General features: G+C 56.0%; 2 protein-coding genes across 18 annotated transcripts in view; one reads left to right on the top strand and one right to left on the bottom strand.

Annotated features, from left to right (window-relative positions):
* The window catches only part of Ccm2 (CCM2 scaffold protein), a 73567-nt gene extending 72522 nt beyond the window's left edge, over nt 1-1045 (top strand). For all 17 annotated transcript variants that reach the window (XM_040291911.2, XM_040291906.2, XM_078039782.1 and 14 more), the window contains one exon: nt 380-1045. In XM_040291911.2, coding sequence (XP_040147845.1) covers nt 380-660 — 281 coding nt within the window. In that variant the 3' untranslated portion in view covers nt 661-1045. The remainder of the gene's footprint in view (nt 1-379) is intronic.
* A 1633-nt stretch (nt 1046-2678) lies between these two features.
* On the bottom strand, nt 2679-12615 carry Nacad (NAC alpha domain containing). Its single transcript, XM_078039780.1, has 8 exons — nt 12090-12615; nt 4333-9390; nt 4028-4140; nt 3874-3945; nt 3376-3522; nt 3118-3267; nt 2878-3000; nt 2679-2768 (listed from the first exon to the last, which is right to left on the bottom strand). The coding sequence occupies exons 1-8, from the start codon at nt 12154-12156 to the stop codon at nt 2754-2756; spliced, it is 5745 nt and encodes a 1914-aa protein (XP_077895906.1). The 5' UTR covers nt 12157-12615; the 3' UTR covers nt 2679-2753.
* Nucleotides 12616-14293: the final 1678 nt, after the last annotated feature.

Here is a 14293-nt window from a genome sequence, read left to right as displayed (position 1 = left end):
GTCACCTTGGGCTGGGCCTTTGGCTTTAACATCATGGTTTTGGCCTCTGTTGCCAGTGCCAGCAGAGCAGAAGACTGACTACTCTGGGTTTCATTTTCTTACTTGTGAAATGAGGGCTCTGAGAACCCATAGAGAATGAGAGGAGGTCGTGGGCCCCTGGCCTGTGCTGTTCCTCAAGGCCAGGGAGGGCAGATGTGACAGATGGCAAGTTTCTACAGCTGGGGTGCCTTTCAGAAGTGGGATTTTAGCCAAACCATCTGGATCCAGGGAACAGTTTGTGTGGTATCAGGGTCCTCAGGCCATGGACGAGGGGCAGCTGTGTTCCTGTTTGGACCCTGAGCCTTACTGTGGGTGTGGTGTTGGGGTTATGTGTTGGCAGGTCTGAGGCCCTTCATCCCAGAGAAGGACAGCCAGCACTTCGAGAACTTCCTAGAGACCATTGGTGTGAAAGACGGCCGTGGCATCATCACTGACAGCTTTGGCAGGCACCGGCGGGCCCTGAGCACCACATCCACCTCTACCACCAATGGGAACAGGGCCACAGGCAGTCCCGATGACCGGTCAGCACCCTCAGAGGGGGATGAATGGGACCGCATGATCTCAGACATCAGTAGTGACATCGAGGCGTTGGGCTGCAGCATGGACCAGGATTCAGTGTGATGGGCAGTGGAGCACCCATCCCTACCATCCCAGGCCGCCCCAGGAGTTGACCTGAGTATTAGCCCTTCCTGCTGGCTAGGAGCTGGAGAGCGGCTGCAGGCACAGGTGGCCCTGGGCGGCCAGGTCCTCTACTGTGAAAGAGCACAGAGCTGCCGCAGGACGTGCCCTGATCCAGGGCGGAAGGCTCTGTGCCTCATCCTCTGGGGCTCAGCCATACCCTGCACCTCCTGCTCTGGGAGGGCCAGGCCAAGCTGGCAAGGAGAGCCAGTCCTGATAGCCTGGCCCTGGACAGCTGTCAATTTTGCACATGATGTTCCTGTTGTTAACTCTCAGACCTTAAAAAATGTTTACTGCAATGTGAATAATTTAATCTCTGGTTACCAAACATGTTTCTGATCCAGTTGGGTGAAAACCATGTTGCTAGGAGGGGGGTCCATTCTGGCCTCTGTCCCTTTGCCCATGTCTTCCCATAATACCCAGAGATGGGCACAGTAGTGTCAGGGCTGAGGCAGTGGAGGCAGCAGGCACTTGTGATTTGGGTTTTGTGTTGTGGGTGTGAGGCCAGAAGATCTACTGGGTTCTCTTATGGGTGTCAGGGGCAGTGACCATGGGCAGCAGAAGCAATGTGCATTGTATGATCAGCAAAGGTGCTTTGATCTTTTCATCACTTGCATAGATTCCTCAAGGAACTGACTTCTCTGGCTGCTTGCCCTGGCACCTTGCTGATCAGAAGTGCTATCTGGGAGTGCTGGGAGCTTCAGATAAGCTATCATGGGCCCTTTATCCACGTACCCTCTCCATGTTCATCATGTCCATCCCCAGTGTGATCTTCTCCCAGTTTGTATTGGCATTAGTCTGACCTCTGCCCTTTACGTCACTTCAAACCTTCCTTAGAATCCAGGGAGGGGAGAGAGGTGACGTGAAGTCAGGTTGTTCTGGGTCTCTCCCTCCATCAAAGCCTCGATTCTGCTGAGAACCCTCAGGACACATCCAGAAAGTTCCTAGGATAAGGAGATGTGATATTCCCCCACTGCCCACTGTAGGGAGTGGTGTGCCCTGCTGGGCAGAAGGGTTGCATACCAGGCCTCTGAGGTATCCATAAATGGAGCTCCATGGATATCACACTTGTGTCCAGGCCTAGCCAGAGGGTCTGGAGGGTCTTATAGGTGCCTTCCGGAGTAAGGCAGACAGGTCCATGTGGTATTGTCTCTTCAGGAGAGAACAACCCTGGATAGTGTTTTATAGGGAGAATTTTCCCTCTACCATGGCTGTTCCAGAGCTGGTCATGGGACCACAGTCCAGGCTGGGAAAACCAGAGGGTATTGGAGCTGTCTCTAGCTTTGAATACAAATAATCCTGCTCTGGAATAATGAGGGGAGGCTGAAAACGCAGACTTTGTCCTCTAGCTCCTATCTGCCTTCCACAGCCCACCCTGTGCCCCAGTGAGTCTCAGTGTCCCCCATGTACACATAGAGAATGGCCTTGCAGAATCTTTGATGTGGAGTCACAAGAACCACATGCTTGCCTCTCCAGGGCACACATTCCAGAAATGGCCAACACTGGCTGAGTCACTGATCTCTTAGCAGAGAGTGGAGAATGTGGAGCAGATGGCCACTCTTACCCCTAGCTGGATCTGAGGGGATGCCAAAGGACAGTGAGGGGATATGAGAGTGATGAAAGGATGCTGAGGGACATTTAGGTGATGCCAGAGAGCATTGGGGGTTACCAGAGGGTATTGATGGAATGCCAGAGGGTATTGAGACTACACTAGAGAACACTGAGGAAGTCCCAGAGGGCGGTTAGGTGATGCCAGGGTTTGAGAGGATTTCAGAGGGCAGTTGGGGCACTGAGGGGATTCCATAATGATAGGACACCAGAGGGTCTTCTGAGGACACTAGAGGACAGTGAGGTGGCATGGTGATCAGGTGACATCAAAGGATGATGAGATGGCAGGGTAATGTGGGGACTTTAGAGGATATTGAGAAGTTGCCAGAGGGTATTGAGGGGACACCAGAGGGTGATGATGGGACACCAATTTATTGGACAGCAGAGCTGGGGGATGGAGCAGGATGTACCCAGCTTCTGGCCAGCAGCTACATTGTCAGTTCCTGTGGAAAAATGTGGAAGGAGAGGGTCATGATGTAGAGCCAAATCAGGACCTCATCCGAGGCCTCCAGGGACAGCTGGGAGGTGGGGGTGGGGCCAATGCTTACTCACCATGATGGCATTGACGATGTCACTGTGGTTGTCCCTTAGGGCCCGCACAGCCTTGGCCCTGGACACATTGGCCTGGGCCATCACCAGCTCAATGTCACGCAGCTCTAAGCCTGCCTCGTCCACCTGGTGGGGTGAAGTAGGGAGATGATAAGCCGCTTGAGGCCTCTGGGCGAGGGTTCTCCTGACACAGGCCTTAGGCAGAAGCCCTCCACACGGAGTCTTGGAGCGCCTTAGCCTCACCTCCTCCTCGTCCTCCTCCTCTTCCTCTTCCTCACACTCTGGCCTCACCCGGGGTCCAGGTGCCGACTCAGGGACCAGGGCTGAGGACTCCGAGGGCACCTTGAATTTCTCTGCTGCAGCTTTGTGCACTTGCTGGGATAGGTCCTCAATCTGTAGCATGGGACAGCTATGTCAGTAGGGCCTGCACACTCCCTGTCCATCTGCCTCATCCCTGTTTCCCTGGTCATCACCACTGCCACAGCCACGGCTAGGACAAACCTTGGCCTCGCCAAAGACCACATAGGTGTCTGAGGCGGGGCTCTTGAAGACATCAGGCTTGGCGATGACAAAGAGGATGTTCTTGGACTTCTGGATAGTGATCCTGGTGACTCCCTGAATCTGCCGCAAGCCCAGTTTCGACATTGCCTGAGGCAAAGGGTAGACATAGTTCAGACCTGCTGTAGGCCCAACCAGAAAAGGCAGGTAGCACAGTGCCTGGCAGGCAAACACCTCACCCCAACTTCCCCATGACCCTGAGTGACCAGTCCTTCCCTGTGTGTACTAGCCTTTGGAGGAGGCTGACCTTCATCCATATGACCACCATGCCATTCCAGCCCAAACTGTTTAGGGGAAGGTGCATGGGTTATTAGATTTGACCCACAGGTCTTCCCTATGGATACTATTTCATTAGTTATGGGGTATGACCCATCTTGGTAAAGATGTCCCCCTGTGCAGATGGTGCTAGTACTGAGGTCAGAAGGGGAGCTCCCAGCCTACTTTTCGAGCCTTCTTTTCACTGCGACTCTGCTTGGCTTTGGCGATGGTCTCCTCACTGCTGCCTGTTGGGGCCTGTGGAAAGGTGAGGGCTGAGCACCCGTGGGTGGGAGTGTAGGGCCCACCTAAGGGCCAACCTCTCCCCCAGACTGGGCACCTGGGATGGGCACTGCACCATCTGAGGCGCTGAGATGTCCTGCTCGTCCAACTCCACTGACGACTCCCCGTGACTATCCGAGTGCTGGCCTGAGCCCAGGGCCCGAGGTGAGTCTGGGGAAGGGAAGAGAGGTGTGAGAATGTCTCCCCATGATGGGCCCCTGGCTCTACTTCATCATGAATTGGAGCTGAGGGTCTTGACACATCACACCACTGCAGAGATCCTCTAGCCTAGGACGGCAGTGCTTACCCTGGAGAGGACTAGCTGCCCAAGCCTGGGGCCCCCACCCCTACATTCCCCCTTACCTTCTTCCAGGCTGTCCTCGTCCTCTTGCTGTTCTAGGGCTGGGAGCCCTTGAGGGCTCGATAGGCTCTGGGTCCCAGAGGGAGGAGGCACTTGGCTGGGTGGCGAGATCTGAGAGGCCAGGTCTTTGGCATCCGTGGGGGCCGCCTTGGGGATGAGGAGTGGGTGGTGGCGGGAGAGGCTGATCTGCTGCCCTGTCCCCAGAGGCTGGGTGTTTCCTGAGGCAGCAGCAGCAGCAGTGGCCCCCTGGGCTACTGCCCGAGACACGTGAAGGCCCCGAGAGGCTGGTGGCTCCTCACTCTCCACAGAGTCTTCCTGTGGGTTCTGGCACAAGCGAGAGTTAGGGGGTCCCAGGGCCAGTGGGGCTTCCTCAGCAAGAACACCAGGATCAGAGGGGTCAGGGTCTGATAGCCTGTTTTGAGGTGTACGAGGCCGGCCCCTGGCAGGGTTTTCTGGGAGTTGTAGTGGGGAGGATTTGAGCATACCAGGTGTTCTCTGAGGCTGCTTTCCATTGCCCAGGCCTAGCGAAGGCTCCAACCACTGGGAAGGTGATACAGAAGGGGTAAGCTCTTTAGGGAAGTCCCTGTCCAGGCTGGATGCAGCCTTTGCTGGGAACTTTGGGCCTGAACTTAGCCTGGCCTCTTTGGCCCCAGCTAAGGGAAGTCTGGGTTCCAGGGTGGCCTTGCTGCTCAGACCCCTTCCTTTCTTGGCTGGGCTCAGGATCTGTGCCTGTGTGACCTCAGGGCAGGCAGTAGGACATGCCTTGGGAGCCTCTCTCACACCTTGGGGCACTGATGCAGGCCCACCTTCCTGTGCTGGTGGCTTGGGGCCTACACTCCTCTTGTTCTTAGCCCCCAGGGCCTCCTTTGGAGGCGAATGGGTCTTGGCCCCATCACCCACGTATACACAGGCTTCAAGACATATTTCCCCCTCAGGTGCTGAAAGGTCCACAGCTACTTCTTTTCCAGTGCCAGAGGCAGGTTCAGGGGGACCAGGAGCCTCCATGCCTAAGGTGGGACCTGCCTCTTCCCTTGGGGCCCAAGGAGTTCCAGTCTTTGCAGTTGGTTCTGGGCCATCCTTTTGGGTCTGGTTCAAGGCTGAAGGCTCTGGGTCTCCATCAGGGCCTGCATCATGCTCCCCAGGCTCTGGCCTTAGTTCTAAGGCCAGACCTAATTCCTGCTGGGTCACAGAAGCCATTAGCTTATTCCCTGGGGCCCCATGGGTGTCTCCAGCCATGGGCTCCGAGGCTAAGGTGAGTCCTGCATCTTGCAAGGGTGGAAGTGTTCTCTCAGGGGAGCTCTGTGGTATGGTGACACTCTCTTCAGCCTGTTGGGGCTCTGGTTTGGCCCCAGCCATAAGCTCCAGACCTGAGGTGGGATCTGCATCTTGCCCAGGTGGAAGTTCTGTCTCAGGGGAGTCCTGGGGTATGGTGACATTCTCTTCAGCTTGCTGAGGCCCTGGTGTGGCTGCAGCCTCAAGCTCTAGGCTTGAGGTGGGACCTGCATCTTGCAGGGGTGGAAATTTTGTCTCAGGGGAGTCCTGGGGTATGGTGACACTCTCTTCAGCCTGCTGGGGCCCTGGTGTGGCTGTAGCCACAGGCTCTAGGCCTGAGGTGGGACCTGCATCTTGCAGGGGTGGAAGTTCTGTCTCAGAAGAGTCCTGGGATATGGTAACACACTCTTCAGCCTGCTGGGGCCCTGGTGTGGCTGTAGCCACAAGCTCTAGGCCTGAGGTGGGATCTGCATCTTGCAGGGGTGGAAGTTCTGTCTCAGAAGAGTCCTGGGATATGGTAACACTCTCTTCAGCCTGCTGGGGCCCTGGTGTGGCTTCAGCCAGAGGTTCTAAGCCTGAGGTGGGATCTGCATCTTGCAGGGGTGGAAGTTCTGTCTCAGGGGAGTCCTGGAATATGGTGACACTCTTTTCAGCCTGCTGGGGCCCTGGTGTGGCTATAGCCACAGGCTCTAGGCCTGAGGTGGGACCTGCATCTTGCAGGGGTGGAAGTTCTGTCTCAGGGGAGTCCTGGAGTATGGTGACACACTCTTCAGCCTGCTGGGGCCCTGGTGTGGCTGTAGCCACAGGCTCTAGGCCCGAGGTGGGACCTGCATCTTGCAGGGGTGGAAGTTCTGTCTCAGGGGAGTCCTGGAGTATGGTGAGACACTCTTCAGCCTGCTGGGGCCCTGGTGTGGCTTCAGCCAGAGGTTCTAAGCCTGAGGTGGGATCTGCATCTTGCAGGGGTGGAAGTTCTGTCTCAGGGGAGTCCTGGAGTATGGTGACACACTCTTCAGCCTGCTGAAGCCCTTGTGTGGCTTCAGCCAGAGGTTCTAGGCCCAAGGCGGGATCTGTATCTTGCAGGGGTGAAAATGCTGTCTCAGGGGAGTCCTGGGGTACGATGACACTCTCTTCAACCTGCTGGGGCTCTGTTATGGCCCCAGCCACAGACTCCAGTCCTGAGGTGGGACCTGCATGTTGCAGGGGTGGAAGTTCTGTCTCAGGGGAGTCCTGGAGTATGGTGACACACTCTTCAGCCTGCTGAAGCCCTGGTGTGGCTTCAGCCAGAGGTTCTAGGCCCAAGGTGGGATCTGTATCTTGCAGGGGTGGAAGTTCTGTCTCAGGGGAGTCCTGGAGTATGGTGACACTCTCTTCAGCCTGCTCGGGCCCTGGTGTGGTTGTAGCCACAGGCTCTAGGCCCGAGGTGGGACCTGCATCTTGCAGGGATGGAAGTTCTGTCTCAGGGGAGTCCTGGGGTATCATGACACACTCTTCAGTCTGCTGGGGCTCTGTTATGGCCCCAGCCACAGATTCCAGGCCTGAGGTGGCATCTGCATCTTGCCCAGGTGGAAGTTCTGTCTCAGTATAGTTCTGGGGTACGGTGACACACTCTTCAGCCTGTTGGGGCTCTATTATGGCCCCAGCCACAGATTCCAGGCCTAAGGTGGATTCTGCATGTTGCAGGGGTGGAAGTTCTGTTGCAGGGGAGTCCTGGGGTATAGTGATACTTTCTTCAGCCTGCTGAGGCCCTGGTGTGGCTGCCGCTACAGGCTCTAGGCCCAAGGTAGGATCTGCATCTTGCAGTGGTGGAAGTTCTGTCTCAGGGGGATCCTGGGGTATGGTGACCCTCCCTTCAGCCTGCTGGGGCTCTGTTATGGCCCCAGCCATGGTTTCTAAGCCCCATGTGGAATCTGCATCTTTCAGGGGTGGAAGCGTTTGGGGTATGGTGACAATCTCTTCAGGCTGCTGGGGCTCTGGTGTGGCCCCAGCCATAGGCTCTAGGCCTGAGGTGGGATCTGCTTCCTGAAGGGGTGAAAGTGCTGCCTCAGGAGAGTCCTCGAGTAGAATGACACCCCCTTCAGCCTGCTGGAGCCCCTGTGTGGCTGCAACTACAGTCTCCAGGCCTGAGGGGAGAACTCCGTCCTCTTCCTTTGAGTTCTCAGGAGGCTCTGTGTACAAGGTGGGACTTGCTGCTTCTTGAAGAACTGGTTGTGGTTCTACAATGATGGGCTCCTGACCTAAGGTAGCACTCATCACCTCCTTGGAAAGCTGAGGCAGTGCCCTGGTGGCAGGTGCTTGTCCAGTGGTAGAGTCAGCTTCTTCTTCACCAACCTGAGGGGGCACCCTGGAAGCCGCCTCCATCTGAAGGCCTAGGGCTGCCTGCAGAGTATGAGGGGTCACAGTAGTTTCAGACTCTTGGCTTAAAGCAAGGCCTTCTTCCATTTCTGAAGTTGATTCCTGGCTGTGGACGAGATGAGCCTCTCCCTCTGAGACCTGAGGGTTGGTTACTGTTCTTGTGGCCTCTGGGCTCCAGAAAGCAGTCCCCCTTCTATGTTCCTGCTCTGTCTTCTGGGCACTGTCCTGCAGCAGGGCACTGGGCTGGGCATGGGGTTCCCCACTATACAGCCTGTCATCATCTGCCCCTGCATAGGAGGCTGAGTCCGAGTCAGAGGAGGCTGCAGAAGTGTCATCCCGGAAGGCAAAGGCCTCATCCATGCCTTCAATGATGGACAGGTCAGATAGTGACTGCAGGAAGGAGGAAGATGTACTATCCTCCTCACCCTCTCCGGCCAGGTCCCCATCTGGAGCAGGAACATTAGCTGCCACCTCCTCCTCTTCTGGGGGCAGTGGTGTCACCTCCACTGCCTCCACCTGGAAGATGAGGCTCCCCTGGAAGGGCAGGAGGGCTGCAGGGATCATTGGGTCATTGGCTAGGAAGTCCAGGTCGAAGAAGTGGCCCTCCTGGTCCCAGGAAGAGCTACTGTCTGCAGAAAGACTAGACTCAGAAGATAGGGATTCGGGAGGCACAGTGGGATTGGGCTCTTGTTCATCTGCAACAGAGCCCTGTGGGGAGAGGCCCCAGTCTGAGGGGAAGTCCAGCCCTTCAGCTGGGGCCAGCAGGCTGAGGGAACAGGATGGTGATGAGGTCCAGCTGTCCCCATCTGCCGTGATGTATGAGCCTGAGGGCGAGGCAGGTGGGGAGTCCAGCAGCTCATCCAGCAGCTCATCCTCTGGGTCCCAGGTGTCCCTATGGGGCCCATGGCTGGGAAGCAGGATGTAGGTTGTCTTGGTGGGAGTGGAGGGAGGGGTGAAGTAGGAATCAGGGTCTGGGGGAGGGAAAGGCACAGGAGGATCACCCTGAGAATACAACTCAGGAGGTGGGTACAGGTTGGTAAGCCCACCCTCCTGATCCCTGAGCACTGGTAGGCCTGCCCTGGGTGACTGGGGTGCCTGGCATGTCTCCTCGCCCATCACAATCCGGGGCTCCAGGGTGACAGGGAGAGGGCCCTTAGTGAGCAGAGCCTCAGGGGGCTGACCCTCATCAGGCAAAGCCTGTGGGAGGGGGCCCTCAGAGAGGAGTGTTGGGTTTGGGCTGCCTTCCGCTGGGTCTGCCCAGGCTGAAGGGGCCCCACCAGGCACTGCATCCCAGCTGGCTCCCTCAGGCTGGGGCCGGGCACCTGGCTTGCTGGGCAGGAACGTGAGGGTCAGGGAGCTGGGCTCTGGGATCAGGGCATGGGGCTCCTGCCGGTCCTCTCTCAGGATGGTGGCAGCAGCTGCATCACAGGAGAGCTCTGTGGAGACAGAGAAGAACGTGAAGCACCCGGACACATCTCCAGACCAAGTGAGGTGAAGAGCTGAGCATGGGATGGGAAACAGATGTCCATTGAAAGAGGCCCAGTGGAGAGCTGGCTGGGGAAGACAGGAGGGAGAAGAGAATGGTGGTGTGGGTTGCATTTAAGGAAAAATTTCCAGGGGTTTTGACAGAGAACAGAACTGTTGACAGTAGCTTTGCAGAATGGGGGCTTGCAGGCAGTGTTGCTGTGTGTGTTATAAACTCAGGATTTTCTTGGGGACACTTTAGCAAAGATGCAACTAGCATTTCCATCTTTTTTTTTTTTTTGAGACTAGATTGCTGATTCCTTTCTAGTTAATCAGTATGATTTAGCTGGGCTTAGCTGGAGTGGATAGCAATCAGAATCTGCTGGACAGTGCCTTCCCATGGCAGGAGTGTGGGCCCTCCCACACCGCACAGCTCTGGAACATTACAGGTCTCACATATGCCTACTGTAAAATACGGGCTTTGCCTCTTTGGCCCATCTCTCTCCTATATTGCTGCCAACACTTGAGGTCAACCTGTCCCCTCAGGGCCCTGTGCCTGGGCTGCTCCCTGTGGCATATGGGAGGAGGGAAACCAGGGGCTCTACATGCAGTCAAGTTTCTGAAGAATGGAGACAGGTGTTTCCCACAGAAACTGAATTGGAGCATCCATCTAGAAAGGCAGTGGTGGGAAATAATGGTGATCATGCAACTCAGTGGGAGCAGGACAACTACAAGAGGGCTAGTGGAGCCCCTGGTCCAGTGCTCCCCAGAGTAGCAGCCATTCCATGATGAGTGCCAAATTCTCCCTTGGGACTGGGAGCTAGGTCCTGCCCTGTAGCCCTTCTCTGGGTCCTAAGGAGCCCCATGAGGAGGCTACAGTGCTCAGGAAACCTCCATGGGCTGACACACCTCCAGCTGAAAAGTCCCTTCACACATACACCATGAAGTAACATGAATCAGAAAGCACTTAGGGCACTCAGCAAAGTGAAAGAACACCCCTGGCAAGCCTTACCACAACACTCTGCTAGTTTGTTACCTCCTGGTCTCTTGCTGACTGGCATTTTATCATCACTGAGGTCACACTGCATATGCACTTCTGAATCTTGCGGTTTTCACCAGATATTATCTCATAAGCATTTTTCCCATGTGTGCCAAGTGCTCATAAGCCTCATTTTTTAATGGCCTTGTAACATTCCCTTTTTCACCTCCACCAAAGCCAAAGATGCTTCTATTTGAAGCATCTGCTGAAGGCCCTCCTAGTCCCCCACCCCAGTCCAAGCCAAGTCCTGCTCAAGAGGGGGAGGGGCTGCTTATAGGGGCTGGGCTCCAAGGCTGATGCTTGCGGAAGGATGACTGCTCTACCATGCTCACTGGTGACAGGACAACACTGCCTGCACCTCGGCTTTCTCTCCTACAAAGTGGAGATCAAATAGGATTAGTGGTGAAGTCTAAGAAGGTGCAGCTTCGTTGCCAGGCTGCCGGATTTGCTCTCAGCAGCCTCAGGGCATTGAGAGCTCATCAACTGAGGGCTGAGCTGCTGGATAAGCCAGGGGGTCCTGAGAGAACAGGGAGCTCCTTCAGGTCCCTTGTGGCACACTTGATATCCAACAGTGGGAGTGGGTGTGGCTGGTGGGCATAATTGGGTGCTCTAAAACTGCACTGCACTGACCCCTGATATGCCTCCAGGGTAGGAGAAGGGCTGAATTGGCCAAGATTAGAATGGAAGGAAAAGAAAAGACCAAAGTTTTTTGTGACTCATTCAAGGTCACCAAACAAGCCAGAACAGAGCCAGCACATGATCCTGTTTCTGTGGAGTCTCATCCTGGACTGCCTGTTTCCCAAGAGCAGAGGTGATAACTGTGTCACCTCATAGCCATGCCATTGACCCTACACTGTCGACAGCCCAGGTGACTTCTTGTTCACAGCAAGGTGCCCTTGGCCCTGCCCAAGCCACACATGGCCAACCTCCCAGCAGAAACCATCCAGGCTCTGACTGCCTAGGCCAAGTGGACCGACCTAAAGTCTAAACCAACATTTGTTGACTCAGCCTTTCCAGGGATCCGGTGGTCTGCACAATGGGGCGTTGCTGGTGAGGCCACCTCCCCAGGGCCTCCCACCTTCCAGACCCAGATCTGCTGTTTCTCCCCCAAGTTGCTCTCCCTCTGGCCTTCCTATATCTCCAGCCAGTTCTGCTCCTCTCTCCTGTGCCTGGCCACTCCCCGGCCCTTGGAAGCCCAGGCTGCAGTTGAGGACTGTCTGGGTGGGCGCCGGATCAGCCTGCAGGGACCCCATAGGCCTCCCGCCTCCGAACCCGAACCCGTAGCCTTCAGACCCGGAGGCTGGTAGCTCTGCACGGACAATGGAACGCCAGCGGGGCGCGGCTGCCAGAACAGGCGGGAGGAGCCCGGCGGACCAGGAGCTCAGGGAGCCCAAAGACCCCAGGGTCAGAGGCCAAGGGCGCAGGTCCCCACGTCGCTTCTGGCTCGCAGGAGCACTCCCTGAGTCCCATCCCGCTCTTGCCCTAAGTCCTGAGTGGGGGTCAGGGTTCGAGTGTAGGGAAGGGCAGAGCTTGGAAATGACTAGGACTGGCCGGCGAGCGAGGCAGAGGGATGAAGGAGGGAATAGGCCGGATAGAGAATTGGGCCAGAGAGGAGAGGAGCCGCGGTCTCACCTGTGCGGGGCCCAGGCCCACTAGCCTCAGGCAGCGGTAACTCGGCGCGGGCAGCCTCCCCGGGCATGGCCTCGACGAGCGCCCGCCTGGTCCCTCTGTCCCTCGGTCCGTCTGTCCGTACAGCCGCCCGGCGTAGCCTGAGCGGCCACCGCCCCTCAGCTGGCGGGGAGGGGGAGCGGAGTGTGGATGACGTCAGCGCAGCCCCGCCCGCCCAGCGGCCTGAGTGAGCGTGCGCGGGCGAGCCAGGCACTGCGGAGCGCGATGTCGCGGGTGGGGGGTGCACCCTCCCTACCCAACCGGTTGAGGTCTTCCTCCTGTGGTGTACGAATCCGAGCAGGCGTGGGGCGCCTGCGCCCCGCCCAGCCTTTCCCGCAGCATCCCCCTCCCTTTACCAGGGAGGGATTCGAAGACATTCGGGGTCTGGACACCTCCCCGGTGGCATCACCCCTCAGCTGGGAATAGGCGGAGGCGTCTCTAGAACCAAGGTTTCAGGGGCCGGGGAGGAGCCTCAGGGAGATACAGCCTACCCTTCTCTGACTAGGCGAAGGGCACAGGAGGCCCGGAGTGGGGAGGGAACCCCGCCCAACTTGATGCCTGTATCCAAAAGATGAGTTGGAGCCGCAGCTTTGGAGTGATTGGTTGGTCCTTGCAGTCGTCGGTCTCCATGGCAACCGCCTCCAGTCTCTGTGGCAACCAGAGATGGAGCTTAAGAGAGCGCAGCGGGGAAGGTGGATCCAGACGAGCTCCTGGGCCATGCTGGCAGCGTGATGATCTGCCCCCACCCTTTCACCCGTCAGTTCTCTAGGCATGGGGAGGAAAAGAAAAGAAAAGCTCCTCCTTCCGTTCCTGGCAGCTGCCCCTGCCACACCTCCAAGGATGAAGCCCACCCCGCCCCTTGGTTTTTCTGAAATGCGCGATTGCTTCCACTCAGGCCGCTGCACCGCCTAGATTCACCACCCCACTTCCCCGCACGGTGCCAGGCACTGAGAGACAGATGAATGACACATTGTGATTTCTGAACTGGGATAGAAAAAAAATCAAGAGCAGCCATTGTGGCAAGCAGGGAGGGAGCCTCCAACTTCCTCATTCTTCTGATTCTATCACAAAGCTCAGGAAGTCAGGTCTATCCCTGACTCCTCAGAACCTGCCTCTAGGCCCAGCGTTGCACATCTACCCTGCCTTCCTCTTAGTTGCTGTCAGTCCATCCATTTTTCCCGCGGGTGTGCAACTTTCTTCCGCCTTTCCTTTACATCTTTTACGTAAGGACCTTCATTTCCATCTCCTCCTCCTGTGAATGCTCTCCTGTTTTCTTAGCTGAATTCTAAGCTTGCTGCTCTGACACATGCCTATCATGAAAATATCATGGATTCTTAGAAATCAAATTCCCTATAAATGCCCTGGAAAACTATAAATCCAGGGCATAAAAGAGAAAGCCAAAGTAGAATCCTTAAAGATGAAATGAAGGGGAGCTGGTGAGGGATCAGGTGAACAGCATAGCTAGTAGAGCGTCTTCCCAGTAGGCGACCTAGGCCTGGCATTTCCTTACCTCAATCTACCAACAGGAGAGCCAGGTAGATTTCTTTATTCCCATTCAGAAGTGAAGGCCTGCTGACACCACCAGCTGAGCATGGCAAGGAGGCATGTTGGAAAACATGCTGCTTTCCTCCCCAACTCTACCCAGAGGCTCCTGGCGCAGGGAGAGGGGGTAGGGAACTAGTAAGGGAGATCCCACAACAAAAAGAAACTATCACTAGGTGTGCTGGACATTCCCAGTGATACAAGAGACTGAGGCCAGATGATCACAAGTTCAAGGCCAGCCTCAGAAATTTAGCCAGACCCTGCCTCAAAATAAAAACAATAAAAGGGCCAGGGATGTAGCTCAGTGGTAGAGTATCCTTAGTACTTGCAAAGACCAAAAACCCAACCTAAACAAAATGAAGCATATACTTGTACCAGTGAACTCAAACTTGAAATCAACTAAGAGAAAGACAACAGGAAGATCCCTAAACACTTGAGAATTCAGTAACACATTTCTTTTTTGTTGTTGTTGTTAAGAGAGAGAGAATTTTAATATTTATTTTTTAGTTTTCGGCAGACACAACATCTTTGTTTGTATGTGGTGCTGAGGATCGAACCGGGTTGCACGCATGCCAGGCAAGCGCGCTACCGCTTGAGCCACATCCCCAGCCCCAACCTTTGTTTTA

This window comes from Ictidomys tridecemlineatus, chromosome 2 (genome assembly GCF_052094955.1).
Source record: "Ictidomys tridecemlineatus isolate mIctTri1 chromosome 2, mIctTri1.hap1, whole genome shotgun sequence".
In the NCBI taxonomy this organism is placed as follows: domain Eukaryota; kingdom Metazoa; phylum Chordata; class Mammalia; order Rodentia; family Sciuridae; genus Ictidomys; species Ictidomys tridecemlineatus.
Note: the sequence above shows the minus strand (reverse complement) of the source record. Positions and strands in the feature narration are given on the sequence as shown.